The sequence below is a fragment of the Muscardinus avellanarius genome (genome assembly GCF_963383645.1).
Source record: "Muscardinus avellanarius genome assembly, chromosome: 17".
NCBI lineage: Eukaryota > Metazoa > Chordata > Mammalia > Rodentia > Gliridae > Muscardinus > Muscardinus avellanarius.
The window spans coordinates 64381338-64403390 of record NC_137803.1 but is presented as its reverse complement, the minus strand read 5'-3'; the positions used below and the strand labels follow the sequence as shown (position 1 = coordinate 64403390).

At 45.9% G+C, this 22053-nt stretch overlaps 1 protein-coding gene across 2 annotated transcripts in view; it reads right to left on the bottom strand.

The window, feature by feature from the left end:
* The window catches only part of SPIRE1 (spire type actin nucleation factor 1), a gene marked incomplete at its 3' end in the record, with an annotated part of 113990 nt that overhangs the window by 49241 nt on the left and 42696 nt on the right, over positions 1-22053 (bottom strand). For both annotated transcript variants that reach the window (XM_080714588.1, XM_080714589.1), the window contains exons 3-4: positions 9027-9260; positions 5531-5656 (exon numbers count right to left, since the gene is read on the bottom strand). In XM_080714588.1, the coding sequence (XP_080570714.1) occupies positions 5531-5656; positions 9027-9155 (255 nt within the window). In that variant the 5' untranslated portion in view covers positions 9156-9260. The remainder of the gene's footprint in view (positions 1-5530; positions 5657-9026; positions 9261-22053) is intronic.

Here is a 22053-nt window from a genome sequence, read left to right as displayed (position 1 = left end):
CAGGGAGCTTAAAAACCACACTCTGTACTGCTGGAGGTGCTAGGCACGCGGGAGACAGGCCAGGGCGTGAGAGTGCTCACTACACTACACTCGGCACGTGTGCAAGACAGGCGTGGCTGCAGCCCTCTAGGTCTGGCAGGCAGAAGAGTTCCACGTCGACCACGCCACACGCAGACGTGCGCACTGGGACCCGGCTGGATTTGCCTGCTGGTCTGATAAGAGATGATGAGATGGGAAATACTTACATCTGCTTTTTTCCGAACCAATCTGCTGATGATAAAATGTGGTTATATGACTTAAAGCACAGACCAAAACTGATTCATGAATCTAGTTAATTCCAAAAAATGCTCTCCTAGTAACAGAATATACTTTATATACATATATGTACTATTCCATTTCACAAAGATATCTTATAAATAATCTTATTTAAGATAAACTGAGCCGGGTGTGGCGGCGCACACTTGTAATCTCAGTGTTTGGGAGGCTGAGACAGGAGGATCACACAGGTTCAAAGCCAGCCTCAGCTACTTAGTGAGGCTCTCGGCAACTTAGTGAGACCCTGTTTCCAAATGAAATATAAAAAGTAGGTCTGGGAGTATAGCCCGGCAGCAGAAAAGTCCCTGGGTTCCACCCCAGTACCATAAAAAAAAAAAGATAAACTGAGCTCAAAGATTCATCATGAAATTATTTCTTGCATAGGACTAATTGAAATAATTATGTAAATCACTTAATAAAGTTTCTCAGTAGTTATTGTGGGTATACAGCATAAAACTTACTCATATAATTTTTTTTATGGTACTGAGGATTGAATCCTGGAATGTTTTACTTCTGAGTTACGCACTAGCCCTATTTTATCTTTTATTTTGAAAACTGGTCTAGCTAAGTTGCCAAGGCTGGTCTCAAGCCTGTGATCCTCCCGTGCTAGCCACTGCATCTGGCTTCATATAATCATTTGAAAAATTCATAATGAGCCATGTTTATTTCTAATTTATCTCCTTACCCTGTAATGTTGGTATCTGGTGAAAAATTTGCAGCTAATGATAAAATTGCTTTAATTTGGCTTCTAGAATTCATCCTCCCACCCTATGATTTTATTAAAGCAAGAATGTGATGTTTTGAAACAAAGGCACAAATAGGAGAGAATCCTTTACACATTTGGAAAAATCAAAACATTAGAATACTGCTACTGTGTGTGTGCAGTACTGTGTGTGTGCAGTGCTGGGGATGGAACCCAGGGGCCTTCTACCTCCAAGCTACACCCCAGCCCTATTTTTTTTTTTTTGGTACTGGGGATGGAACCCAGGGGCTTTCTACCTCCAGGCTATATTCCCAGACCTATTTTTTTTTTTTTTTGTATATGTTTTATTAGGAAACAGAGTCTCAGTAAGTAGCTGAGGCTGGCTTCTAACCTGCGCGATCCTCCTGCCTCAGCCTCCCAAGTACTTGGATTACAAGCGTGCGCCCCATGCTCGGCTTACCTCAGCCCTATTTTTAATTCTTTATTTTGAAACCGGGTCTCACTGAGTTGCAAAGGACCTCACTAAGGAGCTGAGGCTGTCCGCAAACCACGATCCTATGGTCTCAGCCTCCCGAGTGCTGGGATTACAAGCGCGCCCACCACGCCGGTTGAAATCCCATCAGTTTTATAAAGCTGTCCACTCAAAGTGAATGTCCGATCACCTGGAAACAGAGCAGAAGAGCCCTGAGGAGGATTTCGAAATGCTGTCTATTTCTTTTTTTTTTTTTTTTGGTGGTACTGGGGGTGGAACCCAGGGGCTTTCTACCTCCGGGCTACACTCCCAGACCTATTTTATACTTGATTTGGAAACAGGGTCTCACTAAGTTGCTGGGAGCCTCACTCAGTAGCCGAGGCTGGCTTCGAACCCGTGCAGTCCTCCTGTCTCAGCCTCCCAAGCGCGGGGATTACAAGCGTGCCCACCACGCCCGGCGAAATGCTGTATATTTCTAATTTTCAAGTAAAATGGAATGAGAAATTGGTCTATGGTCAAATAATGCATGCATTTTATTGTTATTATTATTATTTTTTGTGGTACTGGGGATAGAACCCAGGGGCATTCTACCTCCGAGCTACACCTCGCCACCACGCCCAGTGTAAAATGCATGCATTTATTACTTTATTTACTTTTTTTTGGTGGTACTGGGGTTCCTGGAAACCCTTCTACCTCTGGGCTACACTTCCAGATCTATTTTTATATTTTATTTGGAAACAGGGTCTCTTAAGCCAGTGAGGCTGGCTTCGAACCTGCGCGATCCTCCTGTCTCCGCCTCCCAAGTGCAGGGATGACAAGCGTGCCCACCACGCCCAGAAAAATGCATGCATTTTAAAAAGAAAACCTAAAGGGCTAAAGATGTAGTTCAGTGGGGAATGCCTGCCCACTATGCTCAAGGGCCCAGGTTCGTCCCTTGGACTCACAGCCCAGGGGCGGGGGGGCTGAGAACCGTAGGTTGGATATAGTGGGTATGCATACACCTCTAATTCTAGTGCTGTGGAGGTTATAAAAGGAGGATCACAGGTTCGAGGACAGACTTAGCAACACAGCAAGCCTCTCAGCAACCTAATGAGACTCTGTTTCAAAACAAAAACATTAGAAGTGCTGAGAGGTAAAAAAAAAAAAAAGAAGTGCTGAGAGGTGTGACTTAGAGGTAGAATGACCCTGAGTTCAATCCTTAGCACAAGAATAAAAATAAACAAAACAAATAATAATAAAGGATTTACAGGAAAAGCGCTGGATGTAACCTACTCTTTAACAGCATTGTGTAACTTATAGATCATTAGGAAAATTCTAAGATTTCAAGCTTACCCAGATGAAGCAAGTGTCATCAGCATTTGAAGTAACCCCCTTCTAGACACCGGGCACAGCAGGTATCAGCACCTGTGCGTTTTGAAAGCTAATGCTGTTTCAGGGCCCAGTCCAGGGGCAGGGTGGGGTAATCCCCTGCTCTCTGTTGTGCGTGCGTGTGCGCATGTGCGCGTGCGTGCGTGAGTCTGTGTGTTACTGGGGATCGAAGGCAGGGGCATTCCACCTGAGCCACACCCCTAGACTTATTTTATTTTTATACTGAAACAGGGTCTTACTAGGTTGATAAAAGTCTCACTAAGGCTGGTTGCAAACCTGCAATCCTCCTGCCTCAGCATCCCAAGTACTGGGATTATAGGTGTGCGGCTCAAAGCAAAAACAGAGGAGCTCCTTTTCTTTTCTTTTGTATGCTGGGGATCGAACCCAGGGGCATTCTGCCTCTGAGCGCCAACGCCAGCCCAATGTTTTTCTTTTTGGTGGTACTGGGGGTGGAACCCAGAAGAAGCTTTCTACCTCCGGGCTATACTCCCAGATCTTTTTTATATTTTATTTGGAAACAAGGTCTCACTAAGTTGCGGAAAGCCTCACTAAGTAGCTGAGGCTGGCTTCGAACCCGTGCGATCCTCCTGTCTCAGCCTCCCAAGCGCGGGGATTACAAGCGTGCGCCACCACGCCCGGCAAACAATGTTTTTTATTCTTATTTTGAAACAGTGATCCTCCCGTCTCAGCCTCCCATGTACTGGGATTACAGGCGTGCACCACTGCTCCTGGTGAGGAGCTGCACTTCCAGACTGAAGACAGAGCCTTGTAATGGAGGACCTCATCAGCCGTGACTGCTGAGAGAAGCCTTCCCTGGGCGCAGGTTCATGCCTGTGTCGGCCTTGCTATCAGGAGGGCCGCGAGCTGCTGGGAGCCCCGTGCCTCAGCGTAGAGCCACAGATGCTAAACGGGTGAAGGAAAGGCGGCAGCGTGGGTCGGTGTACTGAGGGCACACACTTGGTGCCCGGCCCGGGCGAGTTCGTGCAGCGCCAGTGGCCATCTCCAGCCTCCCCAGGCCCCCGCCTGCCAGGCGCCTCCCAGGACGGCGGCCCCTCGGCTTGGCGGCTCTGCTTCTCTCCCTGCTGTCATCCGTCAAAGCTCCGGCTCCAGGTCCCTGGGGCCACGTGCTGGCCTGCCCCAGGGACCCGGGTGCGTGCAGGCCGCGCCCTGCCTGCCTATTGTACTCTTGAGATTTTCATTGAAATACACGTTGAAGCCAGGTGTAGCAGTGCACACCTGTAACCCCAGGACTTAGGAGGCTGAGACAGGAGGGCGGTAGGATAGACACCAGCCTCAGCAACGTGGTGAGACTCTCGGCAATCTAGGGAGACCCTGCTTCAAAACAAAAAGTAAAGAAGGGCTGGGGGATATCTCAGGTAGAATGCCTCTGGGTTCAGTCTCCAGGACCACAGATATACACATATACGCAAAGTCAATAAGCCTGATCATGTTCAAGCCTCTTCTTGAGAATATGCTTGCCTATCTGCAAAGTCTATATCAAGAGCCAAATGAAAGTTTTAAAGCCGGCAGGAGTAGAGAGGTACGAATCCTGAGCTTCCTTAAGCTCGTAATGGTTTCTGAGGAGGCCGGGGTGGGGGTGACACTGGACTGTCTGCGCTAACCCCACAGGCGGGAAGGCCAGAAGCGGCCTGGCGTGCAGGCAGGGCGGGTGGCGGGGCCTCTGCTGAGCTCCCCCGCGGCTGGGGTACGCCCGCGCCCACGTGCGCGCTCTGCTCCGCCCTCGGGAGCCGCCACAGATGCTGCCCTCTTCTACCCCGCTGATGACTTCCTTCTTGGGCCCAATTTTATAAAATTAGGAAAATCCGAGGCAGAGCTTTTCGCTGGCCCATCACCGAGGGCAGAGCGTCAGCAGTGTGTGGCGAGGGGCGAGGACGCTGGGCTCTACCCGTGCACGTGTGGCACCTAGGGTGACTTCCTGACTGCCGCCGAGGCTGCTCACTCCTACCAGGCCGGGCAAGCCTTCTCTGGCATTCCAGCTTTTAAAACTCACAGGTGCTGATACATACTAACTAAATAAATACCTACAAGAAGACTTGGGGTTCTCTAAATATCAGCCCACGGCCTTACTCAATCTACTACACAACAGACAATCAAAAGTGAGTCCCTCGCCTTCCTGGAGAGGCGCTGACAAGCTTCAGAAAGGCAGCCGAGTGTCAGGAAGGGAAACGCGAGCACCACGGGAACTGAGCACGCCAAACGCACGCCTCTCATTTGGAAGGATTATGAAAATCTTTTTTTTTCCTTTTTGGTACTAGGACCCAGGGGCATTCTACCTCTGAGCTACACCCCAGCCCTATTTTATTTTTTGAAACAGGGTGCTGCAGTGGGCCTCACTAAGGAGCTGAGGCTGGCCTTAAACCTGCGGTCCTCTTGTTTCAGCCTCCTGAGTATTGGGATTATAAGCATGTGTCACCACACCCAATGAAAATCTTTGTTTTATAATATGATTCACACTGTTCCTATTTGAGAAAACAGAGGTAATTGTGCCTAATTCACTTCATCCCTAAACGACTGCCGGCGCCCTCAGGAGGGTGGTAACGCACATGTTAAAACAAGGCATGGGCGGCAGTCAGGAAGTCACCCTAGGTGCCACGCTGGAGATTCAGGGCTGGCTTTCCCGTGTCAGGACATACTGCAGCGACAGTACCCACCTCTTTCGCGCTCTTAATCTTTGCCAGGAACGTATAGAGCTCCATGGTTTCTGCAAAGAGTGCGCGGCACACGGCCTGATAGTGGTTCGGAGCCTCTGACGCGGCGGGGAGGTGCGCAGCACAGAGCTACAGAGGACAAAAAACGAGACATCTCAACAGACAGAAGGCACCCGACAAACCCACACCCTTCGCGATAAAATGATGAAAACGCCAGCCGGCACTCGGGAGGCTGAGACCAGAGGATCGCGGTTCTCGGAGAGCCTCGGCTACTTAGTGAGGCCCTCCGCAACTCAGCGAGACCGTTCCAAAAAATAAAGAATAAAAAACAGGGCTGGGGTGTAGCTCCAAAGCAGAATGCCTCTGGGTTCCACCCCCAGCACCGCCCCCCAAAAAAAGGGATAAAAATGCTGAAGAGGCCGAGCTTGGTGGTACACGCTATAAGCCCTGTACTCGGGAAGCTGAGACAGGAGGATAACAGGTTCGGGGACAGCCTCAGCAAGTACCGAGATGCTCATCAACCCAGCGAGACTCTGTGTCCAAATAAGAAATAAAATTGGGCTGGGGGTGTAGCTCCAAGTTAGAACGCCTCTGGGTTTAATCCCCAATAAAACAGATACACGAGCATGCGCACGCGCGCGCGCGCACACACACACACACACACACACACACACACACACCCCTGAAGAAATTAGGGACAGAAGGGACCTACTTCAACATTATAAAACCTTTTGTGATAAACTCAAGCCAGCATTATGCTGAAGAGAAAAGCAGAAATAATTCCCTTTAATATCAGGAACAAAACAAGGATGACCACGAGCACCACACCTGCTCAACAGAGTACTTGAAACTCTAGCCAAAGCAGTAAGACAAGGGGAGAAGAGGGAAACAAATAGGAAAAGAAAAGTTGAGAGGCTCTGTGGAAGGCACGACCCTACACTTACAAGATCCCAAACACTCACCAGAGCCCTCCAGAGCCGAGACACGGAGCCAGCAGGGCAGCCAGACAAAGCAAGCGTGCCACTCAGCAGCTATGGCCGTCTCTACAGCTGCTCGGTGCTGGCTCTCGCTAAACGGCTCTGCTCCCAAGGTGAGGAGCTATGTTCACTTTTATTTGGATCTGGGGGATGTATTTTCTATCGGGTAAAATATTCATATGGTTTCTAAGTGCAATCCATGGAATCAAGTATATTCAGCGACACTGCCATTAGTCACTTAACCTGTCTCTTCTACCTGCTCTTCCCTGTCTTTAGAGCCCAGTTCACCTCTTTTTTATTTCTTCTTCTTTCATTATTGGGGATTGAACCCAGAGGAGCTCGTCCCCTGAGCTACATCCTGAGCCCCTGCTTTATTTATTTTGTTTGAGACAGGTTCTTACTAAGTTGAAGAGCTACATCCCCAGCCCTATTTGATTTTTATTTTGAAGTGGGGTCTAAGTTACCAAAAGCCTTGCTAAGTTACTGATGCTGGCCAAACCTGCGATTCTGTCTCCGCCTCCCAAGTACTGGACTGCAGGCGTGCACCGCCACGCCCAGCTTTCTTAATACTTCTGGAAGGTCACTGCTTAAGTATGTTCCTCAAGAAGCACTAAAGTTGAAAGGAAAATATTTTAGAAGTTGCATTTTGGGGGTATCGTACTCTGAACCCAGAGGTGTTCTACCTCCAAATTATACCCCTTGCCCTATTTTATTTTTATTTTCAAACAGTCTCACTAAGTTGCTAAGGCTGGCTTTGAACCTGCAATTCCCTGCAATCTCCTGCCTCACCTCAAGTCGTGGAGTTGCGTACGCACACCACCCCGCCGGGAGCTCAGCCCCAGTTAGGGAAGCAGAGTCCCAGCTCTGACACTGACTGTTCCTGTAACTCGCTTTGATGATCAGTGGGTACACTGTTCATCTGCATTGTAATTAAAAGTCATAAGGTAAGGACTGCATCTATTTGTGACACATTAAATAAGTCTTGTTCACTAGGAATTGAAAACAAATTGTCTCCGAGATCCTAAATATTCTATATCATTTGCCTTCCTGGTTCCAACAGTAAGAAAGTAGTAATATTTCTTCAGTTAACTTTTTCTCTTCCAACGAAGTCAGTAAGTCAACTTACTAATTTAGGTTTTTAACCCACTAACCAAACCATAAGCTTATGGATCTCTCTATAATCATTATTAATAGGTTTTGTTATATTTAAAAATTTCAGTTTACTTCTCAAATGTCTTAGCAATCTTTTTTCCTGTCAGTTAAAAGAAACATTCAGAACAAATGTAGAAATTTTTATGGGCTAGATTTGATCAGCATGGAAACCAAGAAAAAAAAGTGAGATTATGATAACTTTGAACTTGCTAAGAATAAGCCAATCACAGTAGAGTATACCTGTAATTCCAGTACTTGGGAGGAACTGAGACAGGAGGACCACAGGCGCAAAGACAGCCTCAGCAATGTAGCAAGATTCTCAGTAACCTAGTGAGACCCTGTTTCAAAACAAAAAATAAATAGGGCTGGAGTACTTCTCAGAGGTAGGATGCTTTTGAGTTCAATTCCCAGTAAAAAACACACACACGCGCGCGCACATACACACACACGCAGAGCTAAGAATGTAATTGGTAAATTTATAGATTTCCTCTGATCTATAAAACATGACTTTTGGGGGGGGGGTTTGGAGATGGCACCAAGGGGCATTTAACTTCCTAGCTACACCTCCTGCCTTATTTTTTATTCTTTATTTTGAAAAAGGGTCCCACTAAGTTGCGGGGGGCCTCACTAAGTAGCAGAGGCTGTCTGGGAACCCCGATCCTCCAGTCTCAGCCTCCCGAATGCTGGGGTAACAAGTGTGTGTGGGATGGTAACTGGCAAGTAGTGAGACTCTCATCGACCTAGCAAAACCCTGTTTCCAAATGTGAAATAAAACTGGGCTGGGAGTGCAGCTCACAGGTAGAATGCCTCTGGCTTCAATCACGAGCACACACACACAATATTAATAGCCTATACAAGTAAAACATCTTCTCATATGTACACATTAAAATCTCCACAAAGAAAGAAAACATACTTAAAGAATGAACCAAAGGAGAATACTATAGGGCTAATTTGTCAGATCGGTATTAACTTTAATCTCTGTAACTTTAGCACTGTCGAAGTTGTGGTTTTCAAGTATAAAGAAAATTCAAAGAGAAGCCTCCATCCAAGCCACTTCATTTGTCCCACTACGGTTAATCCTCCTGTGTGGGTCAAGAGAACAAAGGACGGCAGCAGCTGAGGTGCTGGCGGAGCCTCGTGCACACAGGTGGCGCCAGTTTCCATCCCACAGGCGGATGCGCACGGGGCGAAGGCACGCCCGGGCACGCGGCCCACGACGCACCCGGAGTGGCCGAGAGCTATGACTCCAACAAAAAGGCCACGTCGGCCCAATGAAATCACTACCAAAAGCAGAACCGCTGCCCCACGGTGCAAAGTGAAAACAGCAACAACACAGAGAAACCAGCGCCGACACAGTGCCCTGGGCTCACCTTCATGACGTCCCGATAGGACCGGACGGCCGGCACTCTCTTCCTGTCCTCTTCGTCGTCGTCCAGGCCCTCGTCCGCAGCCTCGTAGCCCTCGTCGTTGCTGCCCTCGGCTTCCACCGTGTTGGCCATGCGATCGATGAGCTGCTCCAGCGGGGGGCTCAGTTCCCTTTCTTCGTTCTCCTTCAAGCCATAGTCCAGTGCTTTATAAATAATAATTCCCAAAGATTCGATAACCTAGGAACAGTAAGAGGTGATTGACGGGTGACTTAGCAGTCTTACGGGACTATTCATAAGCTAATGGTAAAAGGATGGAGAAAGATACTCCATGCAAACGGGACTGAAAACAAGCAGGGGTAGCAATTCTCTTATCACCAAAGCCAACTTTATCTTTTATTTATATTTATTTATTATTAATTTATTTACTTATTGTACTGAGGATGCAACCCAAAGTCCCTCTACCTCCAAGTTACAACTCCAGACCTATTTTATATTTTTTTGGGGAACAGGGTCTCACTAAGTTGCTGAGAACATCACTAAGCTGCTGAAGCTGGCTTCAAACCTGCGATCCTCCTGTCTCTGCCTCCCAAATACCGGGATGACAAGCGCGCACCACCACGCCTGGCTTTCAAAACCAACTGTAAACCAAAATTGATCAGAAGAGACAAAGGGGTTCTTTTCTTACTGATAAAAGGAATAATCCAACAAGAAGATATAAGGATAGCAATAATTTATGTCCTAAATGTGGGCATTCCCACTTTTATAAAACAAATTCTTTGGAACATTAAGATTCAGCTAGACCCCAACACAATATTGGGAGACTTTACCCCACCTCTCACACCACTAAACTGATCTTCCAACCCCTCCAAAACTCAGTAAAGACTCTTAAGATCAAAGAACACTAGAAATGAAATGGACTTAACAGATATATACACAATACTCAATTTAACAACACCTGAATACATATCTGCTCAGCTGCTCATGGTAGCTTTGCCAAAAGAGAGCATATTTTTGGCCACAACGCAAGTACCAGCAAATTTTAAAAATGTAATATAATCCCTTGAATTTTTTCAAATCAGATTAGAATGAACAAAGATATCAACAACTGGAATAGCCAAAAGACTTTCATAAATATTATATGTAGATCAATAACATGTGAATAAAGATGAATCATAGGGGAGAATTTTTTTTTTTTTTGGTGGTAGCGGGGTTCCTGGAAGCCCTTCTAACTCCGGGCTACACTCCCAGACCTATTTTATTTTTGGAAACAGGGTCTCTTAAGCCAGCACGGCTGGCTTTGAACCTGTGCGATCCTCCTGTCTCCGCCTCCCAAGCGCGGGGATTACAAGTGTGCGCCACCATGCTCGGCGAGAAATTTTTTTAAATCCTGGAATTAAGTGAAAATACGCAACATACAAAAATCTATGGAAAACTCTGAAGGCGGTCCCCAATCACTCCACCCCACCCTGTTACTGGGGCTAGAACCTGGCTCATTAGACCCTTGAGCCACACCCTCAGCCCTATTTTTAATTTTGAACCATAGTCTAAGTTGCAGAGAACCATACTAACTTGCTAAGGCTGTCCTCGAACCTGTGATCCTCCTGTATCAGTCTTCTAAGATCTGAGATTACAGGCATGCACCACTATGCCTGACTAGAAGGTGGTTTTAAAAGGAAATTTTATAAAATTGAGTACCACATAAGAAATTTTATAGAATTGAGTACCATATAAGAAAAAACAGAAAGTCACTAAATAAACAAGCTAATGGCACACCTCAAAGCACTTGAAAAACCAGAAGAGACTAATCCTAAAGCCAAGAGAAGGCAGGAAATAATTAAAATCAGAACAGAAATCAATGAAATAGCAAAAATCAATAAAAATATAAAAAACTAATATATAAATAGAATAAAATATATAATACAAATATAATTGTGAATGTAATATAATAATAAACATATAAATGTTTTTGCAGTACTGGGGATGGAACCCAGGGGCATTCTACCTCTGAGCTGTACTCCCAGCTCTATTTTTTTATTCTTTATTTTGAAACAGGGTCTCACTGAGTTGCAAAGGGCCTCACTAAGTAGCCGAGGCTGTCCTCATACCGTGATACTCTAGTCTCAGCCTCCTGAATGCTGGGATTACAAGTGTGCACCACCACACCTGGCTGATATAAATATAATATATAAAATAAGACAAAAATAAAAACAGAAAAATCAACAAAACAAAAAAAATTGAAGATAAACAAGACTGATAAATTCTTACCCAATCTAACCAAAAGAGAGAATCCATTAAAATTACTAAAATAGGAAATAAAAAAGAAGGCATCACCAGACACTGGGGAAATCCAGAAGATCATCAAACTACTGTAAAAATTTATAGTCTGGAGCTGGGTGAGGTGGTGCACGCTTGTAATCCCAGCATTTGGGAGGCTGAGACAAGAGGATTGTGGTTTGCGGGCAGCCTCAGCTACTTAGTGAGGCCCTTTGCTATTCAGTGAAAACTTGTTTCAAAATAAAGAATAAAGCTGGGCCATGGTGGAGCAGGCTTGTAATCCTCCCTCCCCTGCTTGGGAGGCAGAGACAGGAGGATCTTGCAAGTTCGAAGCAAGCTGGCTTAAGAGACCCTGTTTCCAAATTTAACAAAAGTATAAAAATAGGTCTGGGAGTGTAGCTCAGAGGTAGAAGGGTTTCCAGGAATCCCAGTACCACCAAAAAAAAAAAAAAAAGAATAAGAAGCCTGGCACATGCTTGTAACCCCAGTTCTTAGGAGGCTGAGACAGGAGGATCACACAGGTTGGAAGCCAGCTTCAGCTACTTAGTGAGACCCTGTTTCCAAATAAAAATATAAAATAAAACCGGGCGTGGTGGCGCACGCTTGTAATCCCCACGCTTGGGAGGCAGAGACAGGAGGATCGCGCAGGTTTGAAGCCAGCCTCCTTGCTGGCTTAAGAGACCCTGTTTCCAAATATAAAATAGGTCTGGGAATGTAGCAAAAAAAAAAAATATATATATATATATATGTATATGTATATGTCTGGGAGTATAGCCCGGTGATATAAAGCCTCTGGGTTCCATACCCAGTACCACCAAAATAAATAAATAAATAAATAAATAATTTAAAAAGGAATAAAAAATAGGGCTGGGAGTGTAACTTGGAGGCAGAATGCCCCTGGGTTCCATCCCCTGTAAAAAAAAAATTTTACAGTCCAATAAACTGAAAAACACAGATGAAATCCACAGATTTCTAGGCACATACAAACCATCTAAATTAACCATGAGGATACAGAAAACCCAAACTGGGCCGGGCGTGGCGGGCACGCTATCATCCCAGCACGCGGGAGGCTGAGACCAGAGGAGCACGGTTCACAGACAGCCTCAGCTGCTTAGTGAGGCCTCTGCAACTCAGTGAGTCCCTGTTGCAAAATAAAGAATATAAATTAGGACTGAGGGTGTTGCTCAGAGGAAGAATGCCCCTGGATTCCATCCCCAGACCCGCAAAAAAAAAAAAAAAAAAGATAAAAAGGGAAAGGAGTAGTGATAGTAGTCATTCTTGTCTTGTTCCTGATTTTAAAGGAAATTCTGTCGTTTTTCCCCATTCAATATGATGTTGCCTTTGGGTTTATTGTATATTGCTTTTATGATGTTGTAGTAAGTTCCTTCTGTTCCAATTTTCTGGAAGCCCTTCTATCTCCCGGCTACACTCCCAGACACTCATTTTTTTATATTTTTATTTGGAAAAAGGGTATCTTAAGCCAGCGAGGCTGGCTTAGAACCTCCGCGATCCTCCTGTCTTCACCCCCCAAGCGCGGCCGGCATTCTGCAGTGTTTTTAACATGACTGGGTATTGGATTTGTCAAGCTTTTTCAGCATCTATCGAGATGATCGTGTGGTTTTTGTCCTTAATTCTATTTATGTAATAAGGTACATGTATTCATTTGTAAAATCAGCCTTGCACCCCGGTTTTGAATACACATCACTAGCATTTTGTTTACTTTTTTGCTGTACTGGGGATGGAACCCAGGGGCATTCCACCTCCAAGCTACACCCCCAGCCCTATTTTTTGTTCTTTATTTTGAAGCAAGGTCTCACCGAGTTGCAAAGGGCCTCCCTAAGCAACTGAGGCTGGCCACGAACCGCGATCCTCCCGTCTCGGCCTCCCGAGTGCTGGTGTGTGTGGTCCTGGGGACCAATCCTAGGGACATACTGCCTCCTATCCATACCCTCAACTTGTCTAATTTTTCTTTTCTTTTCTGTTATTTATTTATTTATTTATTTTGGTACTGAGGGTGGAACCCAGGGGCATTCTACCTCCAAGCTACACCCCAGCCTATTTTTTGGGGGTGGTACTGGAGTTCCTGGAAACCCTTCTACCTCCGGGCTATACTCCCAGACCTATTTTATATTTTTATTTGGAAACAGGGTCTCTTAAGACAGGGAGGCTGGCTTCAAAACTGTGTGATCCTCCTGTCTCCGCCTCCCAAGCGCGGGGATTATAAGCGTGCACCACCACGCCTGGCCTCTTTTTTAAATTTTTTTCTTGGGGGGCAGGTCTGGGGACAGAACCCAGGGGTATTCAACCTCCGAGCTACACCCCCTGCCCTAATTTTTATTCTTTTAATTTGAAACTGGGTCTCACTGAGTTGCAGAGGGCCGCACTAATTAGCTGAGGCTGTCCACGAACTGCGATCCTCCGGTCTCAGCCTCCCAAATGTTGGGATTACAAGCGTGCGCCACCATGCCCGGCGTTTTTTTGAAACAGGGTCTGAGTTGTGAAGGGCCTCGCTGAGTAGATGAGGCTGTCCGCGAACCACGTTCCTCCTGCTTCAGCCTCCCGAATGCTGGGATTACACACAAGCGGGTGCCACCATGCCGGCCTCACCACTCCTTTTCCATATTGAGCCAGACCAATAATGCAAGAAAAGGCAATCAAGGGAATAAAACAGAAAAAGAACCGGAACTATCTGTTTGCAGATGACAGGATCTCATACTTAGAAAAGCCAACAACCTCAACCAGAAGACTTCTAGATCTGATAAAGTCAGCAACGTAGAGGATACAAAATCAATCTATAGCCGGGCGTGGTGGCACGCTTGTCATCCCCGCGCTTGGGAGGCTGAGACAGGAGGATCGCGCAGGTTCGAAGCCAGCCTCAGCTACTCAGTGAGGCTCTCAGCAACGCAGTGAGACCCTGTTTCAAAAAAAAAAAAAAAAAAAAAAAAAATTCGGAGGTAGAAAGCCTCTGGGTTCCACCCCCAGTACCACCAAAACAAATTATACTGAGATATCATAATAAAAACAGCATGGTATTGTCACAAAACAGGCATGTACACCAATGGAACAAAAGATACAGAAACAAAGCCACACACTTAGAGCCAGTTGATTTTTGACAAAGGTGCCAAAAACATACAATGGAGAAAAGACAGCCTTTTCAACAGTGTTGGGAAAACTGGTTATCCATTTATAGAAAAGTGGAATTAAGCCCCAACCTCTCATCCTGCAAAAGCACCAATTTAGGATGGACCAAAATACCCAGAATGAGATCAGAGACTCTGAAGTTACTAGAGGAAGGCACAGGACCGACACTCCAACAGGCACTGGTAAACTCCCTCAAGACCCCAAAGCTCAGGACTAAAACAAGAACTGATAAATGGGTGCATTCAGGGGCCAGGGAGCGACTCAGTGGCAGAGCACTTGCTTTGCAGGTGTGGTGCTCTGGGCTCAATCTCCAGTCTCAAAAAGACTCCCCAGAAAATGGCTGCATTCAATGACAGCTTCTGCTCAGCAAAGGAACCCCCAGGAGTCTACAGAGAGCCCACTCGCTCTCCAGGCCTCACCACTACTCTCAAACCAAGGTGGGTGGCAGAGACAGGGGCGTGAAGTCTTTTGTATGGTGGGGTTAATAAAATGATTTGAAAAGCCAAATTAAATAAAAGAGTCTAAAGAGAGCCTAGACAATGAAGAGACCGCCTGCAGAATGGAAGGTCTCTGCCAGCTACCCCTCTGATAGAGGACTAATAATTAGAATACACAAGAAACTTAAAAGACCTCACACTAAAAAAACAAGTAAATCAAGTAATAAGCAACTGAACTAAACACTTCACAAAAGAAATACAAGCGGCCAATAAATATATTAAAAGATCTTCAACATCATCAGCAATCAGGGAGATGCAAATAAAAACTACACTAAGATTCCCATCTAGCCCCCACTAGAAGGGCCATCATCAAAAATTCAGACCACAAGGGATGCTGGCGAAGATGTGGGAAATAGGAAGTCTGTACAGTATCGGTAACTGCCAACGAGTGAAGTCGCTATGGAGACCAGTGTGGAGATTCCTCGGAGAGTGGGAATGGACCCACTACACCCGCCACTCCTGGGTGTCTCTCCAAAGGGACTCAAGTCAGAACACCATCGGTGATTCACGCATGCCCACGTTCATGGCAGCACAATTCCCAACAGCCAGTACGGAATCAACCTAGGTCTCCATCAACAGACTAATGAATTACAAGACTGGGAAGACTCACAATGGAGTTCTACTCAGCAATAAAGAAAAACCACAAATTTCCATTTGTAGGAAATGAATGGACCTGACTTCATTATGTTATGTGTGCGTGTCTATAAACATATAGACAGACACACACACATAGAGTATATTAGTTAGAAACAGGGTCTCGCTAAGTTGCTGAAGGCCTCGCTGAGTTGGCAAGGGTAGCTGCGACCCGTGATCCTCCCGTCTCAGCCTCACAGGCTGCGCCACCAGCCCCATGTGACGTGATTCTCTACCAGCAGACCTGTAGAAGGCAAGGAAAGTGGAACTTCTTCTGAGAGCAGACTTACCTCGCTTACTTCCAGACGGCCCTCTACCCACGGAGGCCGCACACACCCCGCCCGCCTCCTGTTCCCAGCTCGAAGCCCTGCACACACGCGGCAGGTTCGCGAGCACACCTGCTGAGCCAAGGCAAGCACATCCGCCCGAGCTTCCAGGCCAACTGAGAAGTAAAAGGACCTGAGAGCCCACGGGTGGGACTGGGCATGCCCAGGAAAACACCGAGCGCGGCCTGTAGCACGGAGCGCAGAGCAGTCGGCATTTAAACGCGTGACCCCGAGTTATTCCGCAGAAAGTCCTGAGACCACTTATTCAACACATTATCGCTACAGTACTCTGAACTGAAGTGACCTTCATCTAAGTTGCCTAAAGCACGTGAGTAGTAACCACTAACTAGAGCTCCACTACGCAAAGTCTAATTTCCATGTGGAAACAGGAGAGCCAAGGCACTGGAAGGTTAGCCAATGTAAGAGTGATGAAAAGATGTACATTCAAGAAGCAAAGTCACATTATTTTTACTAAAATAATCAATGTGAAAATATCATTGCCACTAATATTTTTCCTCAAGTGTATTACAAAACAAGTTCACTCTGGGAGAACACCTGATACGCTCAGCGCCTCGTTTCAGACCACAGACGAAGAGCTCGACCGGCGACTTCTTCCGCCACAGGTTTCACTGACAACTGTCTGCCACTGTGAACGGGTCGTGCTTACTTAGTCCTTGAAGGCCTGCAGCGCGCTAACTCCATAGATGACTCAACTCAAATAAAACATCAGAGCGGACCAAAGTAAAAATTAAGTTCTTTGCATGTAAGTCAATTTCAAAACCTATAAAATCACCATAAAGGTCAACTAAGAGAATCAGTATTTTAGGAAAAGGAAAAAAGCTTAAGATCTCTTGTCCAGACCTTCAGCCCATGCTCCAATCCTCTCTGGCTACTCCCAGTGACTAATACTGCTGACAACTTTTTGTTGTTTGCCCGAGTGTGTCCAGCAAAACGTCTCAGACACAGCGATGAACAGATGGAGAGCTGGGCGTGGTGGCTGCTTGTGATCTCAGTACTTAGGAGGCCAAAAGGGAAGGGTGAGGTTCCCGGCCAGCCTCAACTACTGAGTGAGGCTCTCCACAACTCAGCAAGACCCTATTTCAAAATAAAGGAGCCGGGCGTGGTGGCACGTGCTTATAATCCCAGTGTTTCGGAGGCTGAGACAGGAGGATTGTGGTTCGTGGACAGTCTCAGCTACTTATGCCCTTTGCAACTCACTGAGAGCCTGGTTCCAATAAAGAAATAAAAAGAAGGCTGAGGGTGTCGCTTAGAAGTAGAATGTTCCTGAGTTCCAGCCCCAGGACAGCAAAAATAAACAAACAAACAAACAAACAGGCAAATAAATAAATGTATGTAAATAAAGGATAAAAAAAAAACTAGGGCTGAGGGTGTAACTCAGAGGTAGATGCCCCTGGGTTCAATCCCCAGTACTGAAAAAAAAAAAAAAAAAAAGATATAAAAAAGCTTAAAGAATAAGAGAAAAAGCCGGGTATGGTGGCTCATGCTTGTAATCCCAGCATTCGAGAGGCTGAAACCAGAGGATCATGGTTCACACACAGCCTCAGCTACATAGTGAGGCCCTGTTTCAAAATAAAGAATAAAAAACAGAGCAAGGATTGTAGCTTGGAGGTAGAATGCCCCTGGGTTCCATCCCCAGACCCGCAAAAAAAGAATAAGAGAAAAAAAATTAACATGGTTGCTTTGGTGCTACCCAAATGGTGATGACCAATTATCCACCATCTTAAAAACCACAGCAGCAGGCGTGGTAGTGCGCCCTGTGAGTACTTGGGAGGCTGAGATAGGAGGATCACAGGTTCACAGCCAGCCTCAGCAACTTAGGGGGGCCCTCCACATTTAGTGAAACCCTATTTCAAAATAAAATAAAAATAGGGCTGAGGATGTAACCTGGAGGCAGACGCCCCTGGGTTCAACCTCCAGCACTGAACAATAACGGCCAAAAGCTAAACTTGTGGTGTGTTCCTCTGCTTTGGGGACGCTGCAGTCATGCATTAAGAAGACAAACAGACCACCGTGCTCAATGCAAAAAGTCACAAATGTGTCTCAAGAGAGAAAAGTCCATGAAACACCAGATTCTTCCAAATCTATTTGATAAATCATTGGAGGAAAATTTTTGTTTGTGTACCAACATGAATCCAGACTCCATATCAGACCTATCAAGTCAACATCTAAGAATGGAGGCCAGGTGTCGGTATTTCCTAAGCTGTCTAGATTACCTGAATGATGGCGATTCCTTCATCTACCTACTCACTCACTGAAATGCACACGAGCACCTCCCCGCTGCAATGTTACTGCAGTGCCCACAGGCACTGTGCCTGGACCTGAGGGTGCAGTGGTGACACTGACGGACCTCCCTCACCACACAGCGGCAGGGTCAGACTCAACGACAGCACACAGAGGCCCCGGCAAGCTGGAGCACAGCTTCTCACGGCGGACGCAGCCTCACCATTCCAGGGGAATGTTTCCATGCGGGAATGCCAGCCCAGGATTGCTGAAAATGATTTTCTAGGAAGGCAAGGCAAAGGAGATCCAAGAAAAACATGAAAAATGCACAATATGGTAAAAACTAAACACATCAGAAATCGCAATAAAGGAAACATGCCTATTAAAGACAGGCTCTGAGATCAGATGGTAGGAAGAGAGAGAGAGCCTAGCAACATACCATCTCCTACAAGACACCAAAACAAAGCCCAGAAAGGCTTAAAGAAAAAGATGGAAAATACAAATGGAAAGAAAGCTCAGCTTGCTACCCAAAAAGGAAAATGAATTTAAGGAAAACAGTATTTTGAAAGGCTAAAAGGAACATCTGAAAAAAAGATTATAAACTTATAAGCACCAAACATCATCTCAAAATACACCAAAAGTTTTGGCTAAAACTAATACTATTTAATTTACAAGGCTAGCCGGGCGTGGTGGGCACGCCTGTCATCCCCGCGCTTGGGAGGCAGAGACAGGAGGACCGCGCAGGTTCGAAGCCAGCCGCGCGCGCTGGCTTAGGAGACCCTGTTTCCAAATAAAAATGTAAAATAGGTCTAGGAGTGTAGACCGGAGGTAGAAGGGCTTCCAGGAACCCCAGTACCACCAAAAAATAATAATAATAATAATAATTTACCAGGCAAAAATGACGTGTCCCCAGCCATAAGAGGAAAACCCAAAACATCTTCCCCAAAACTGATTAAAAAAAAGATGAAGATTGAATGCTATGATGAACCAGCCAATGGAAGAGACATGCACCTGCTCACACACAACACTGGAGTGTGAGGATTTTAACCCTTAACAGAATAAGCATTATTTTATTTTAAAGAGCAAAAGTTAAACTAAAAAACTAAGGCTTGCCAGGCTCATGCCTGCAATCCCAGTACTTGGGAGGCTAAGACAGCAGGACTGCAGATTTGAAGCCCATCAGAAAATATGGGGACAGCCGGGCGTGGTGGGCACGCTTGTAATCCCCGCGCTTGGGAGGCAGAGACAGTAGGATCACACAGGTTCGAAGCCAGCCTCGGCTACTTAGTGAGGCTCTCAGCAATTTAGTGAGACCCTGTTTCCAAACAAAGTATAAAATAGGTCTGGGGGTATAGCCCGGAGGTAGAAAGCCCCTGGGTTCCAGCCCCAGTACCACAAAAAAAAAAAAAATAAAATAAAATACTCACGAGTCACAGTTAAACAGGTACACTAATGAATGAAGCTGTCAGATTCAGTGTTGTTCTGTTTTTGTGTTGTTGTTTTAGGTTTTTCTTTACTGTTTTGTAATACAGGATATTGAACCCAGGGACGTTCTGCCTTTGTGCCACACCCCCAGCCCTGTTTTATTTTTTATTTTGAAATGGTTTCACTAAGTTTCAGAAGACCTTGCTAAGTTGCTGACTTGTCCTTGAGCCTGTGATCCTTCCGTCTCAGCCTCCCAAGTACTGACAAATGGAGCCAGGGTGGTGGCACACATTTGTAGTCCCAGTACTTGGGAGCTGAGAGGAGAGAGTCACAAGTTCAAGGGCAGCCTCAGCAAGTAGTGAGATTCCCATTTACCTAGTGCGACCCCAATTCAAAAAAAAAAAAAAATAGAAATAAGAATAGGGCTGCGGTGCAGGAGTGTGCCACTTTGCCTGGCTAAGATTTAGTGTTTTATTGGATTATCTCCCCGATAACTGAAATAATTTTCTAAAATTTGTTGACCTTGAGCTAAGTAAAAAGCAGATTTCCTGTCTCACCAAAGTTATCTTCTGTTGTTCGGCAGGTATGAAAATAGCGCAGCTTTTAAGTTACATGCATACTGCTAGTAAAAGGGGGCATTTGCCTCGTGAGTCACAAATCTTCGGTAGGTAAAAGGATCAGGTAGCTCAGTGGCTTTGGGAAGGCCAGCAGCCCAGGAAGCGAGCTGAATAAAGAAAAAACAGGGCAGGGGGGTGGAGCTCAGAGGTAGAATGCCCCTGGGTTCCATCCCCAGTACAGCAAAATAAATAAAGTAATTTAAAATGTCCATTGCCAGGTGCGGTGGCGCACGCTTGTAATTCCAGCGCTTGGGAGGCTGAGCCAGGAGGATCGCACAGGTTCGAAGCCAGCCTCAGCTACTTAGGCTCTCAGCAACTTAGACCCTGTTTCCAAATAAATAGGTCTGGGAGTATAGCCCAGAGGTAGAAAACCCCTGGGTTCCACCCCCAGTATCACTAAATAAATAAATAAAATGTCCAAAAATTTTTCTAGAAAAATATTGAATTTTTAGCAGTTACTGCTGGCCAGTGAGATTGGAAGAACTGGGCAAGCATTTGTTTCTACACTGTGTGAGTTTGTTTCTATATTACTTTCACAAATTTTAACTTCAAATGTGACAGGGCAGGTGTTTTGCTATCACGAGTCTCACCTGGTATATCTATCTCCACGAGCAACCCGGCCGACAGGCCCACGCGCTATTCTGAGGCAACAGGGCTCTCCACCCAGTGGTGCCCTCACCCTGGTGGGGTGACTCCAGCCGCCGAGGTCTCCTGCCGGCTGGGCGTCTGCTGCACTTTCGCTGGTCGGTGACAACCGCGACCTGAGAGTAAAACTGACTTAGAGCGGCCGGGTCACCTCCGCAGCGCCTTTACGATGTGGACCTTGTCAGCGATTTGTATCACGGAGAGTCAGTACTGTCACTCTTTCTAGTTTAGACGACAGTTTACAGTATATTCTAAAACAAGTATGGCAGCGCCGTCCCCTGAATCATTTTTTTTTTGTATGTATATACTAGGAATTAAACCCAGGGGCATTGTACCTCTGAGTTACACACCCAGCTCTATTTTATTTTTATTTTGAAATAAGGTCTCAATAAGTTGCTGAGGCTGACCTCTAACCTACAATTCTCTTGTCTCAGTCTCCCAACTACTGGGATTATAGGTGTGTTACCATGGCTGGTTCCTGAACAAATTTGATAATCACTGCTCTCTGTTTACCTTCTGAGTCCAGGCAGGAAAATTACAAGGTAGATATGTTGAGAAAGACTGTATCTTAACTCTCTCTTTAAAATTATTTCAGAGCCGGGTGTGGTGGCACACGCTTGTAATCCCCACGTGCAGGAGGCTAAGACAGGAAGATCACACAGGTTCGAAGCCAGCCTCAGCTACTTCATGAGGCTCTCAGCAACTTAGTGAAACCCTGTTTCCAAATAAAATAGAAAATAGGTCTGGGAGTGTAGCCTGGAGGTAGGAAGTCTCTGGGTTCCACCCTCAGTACCACACACACACAAAAATTATTTCAGAGATGGGGGTGTTGGTACATACTTGTAATCCTAGTATTTGAGAGGCAGAGACAGGAGGATCACAGGTCTGCAGACATCCTCTACAATTTAGTAAGATTCTGTTTCAAAATAAAAGAGTAAAATAGGGCTAGGGTATAGCTCAAAGGTAAATCTCCCTGGGTTCCAACTCCAGTACCACAAACCTACACACACAAAAACAATTCATGACTCTAGGCCCTTAAAGTATTATTGGCAGCCGGGCGTGGTGGCACATACTTGTAATCCCCGCGCTTGGGAGGCTGAGACAGGAGGATCGCACGGGTTCGAAGCCAGCCTCACCTACTAGTGAGGATCTCAGCAACTTAGTGAGACCCAGTTTCCAAATAAATTATAAAATAGCTCTGGGAGTGTAGCCCTGAGGTAGAAAAGCCCCT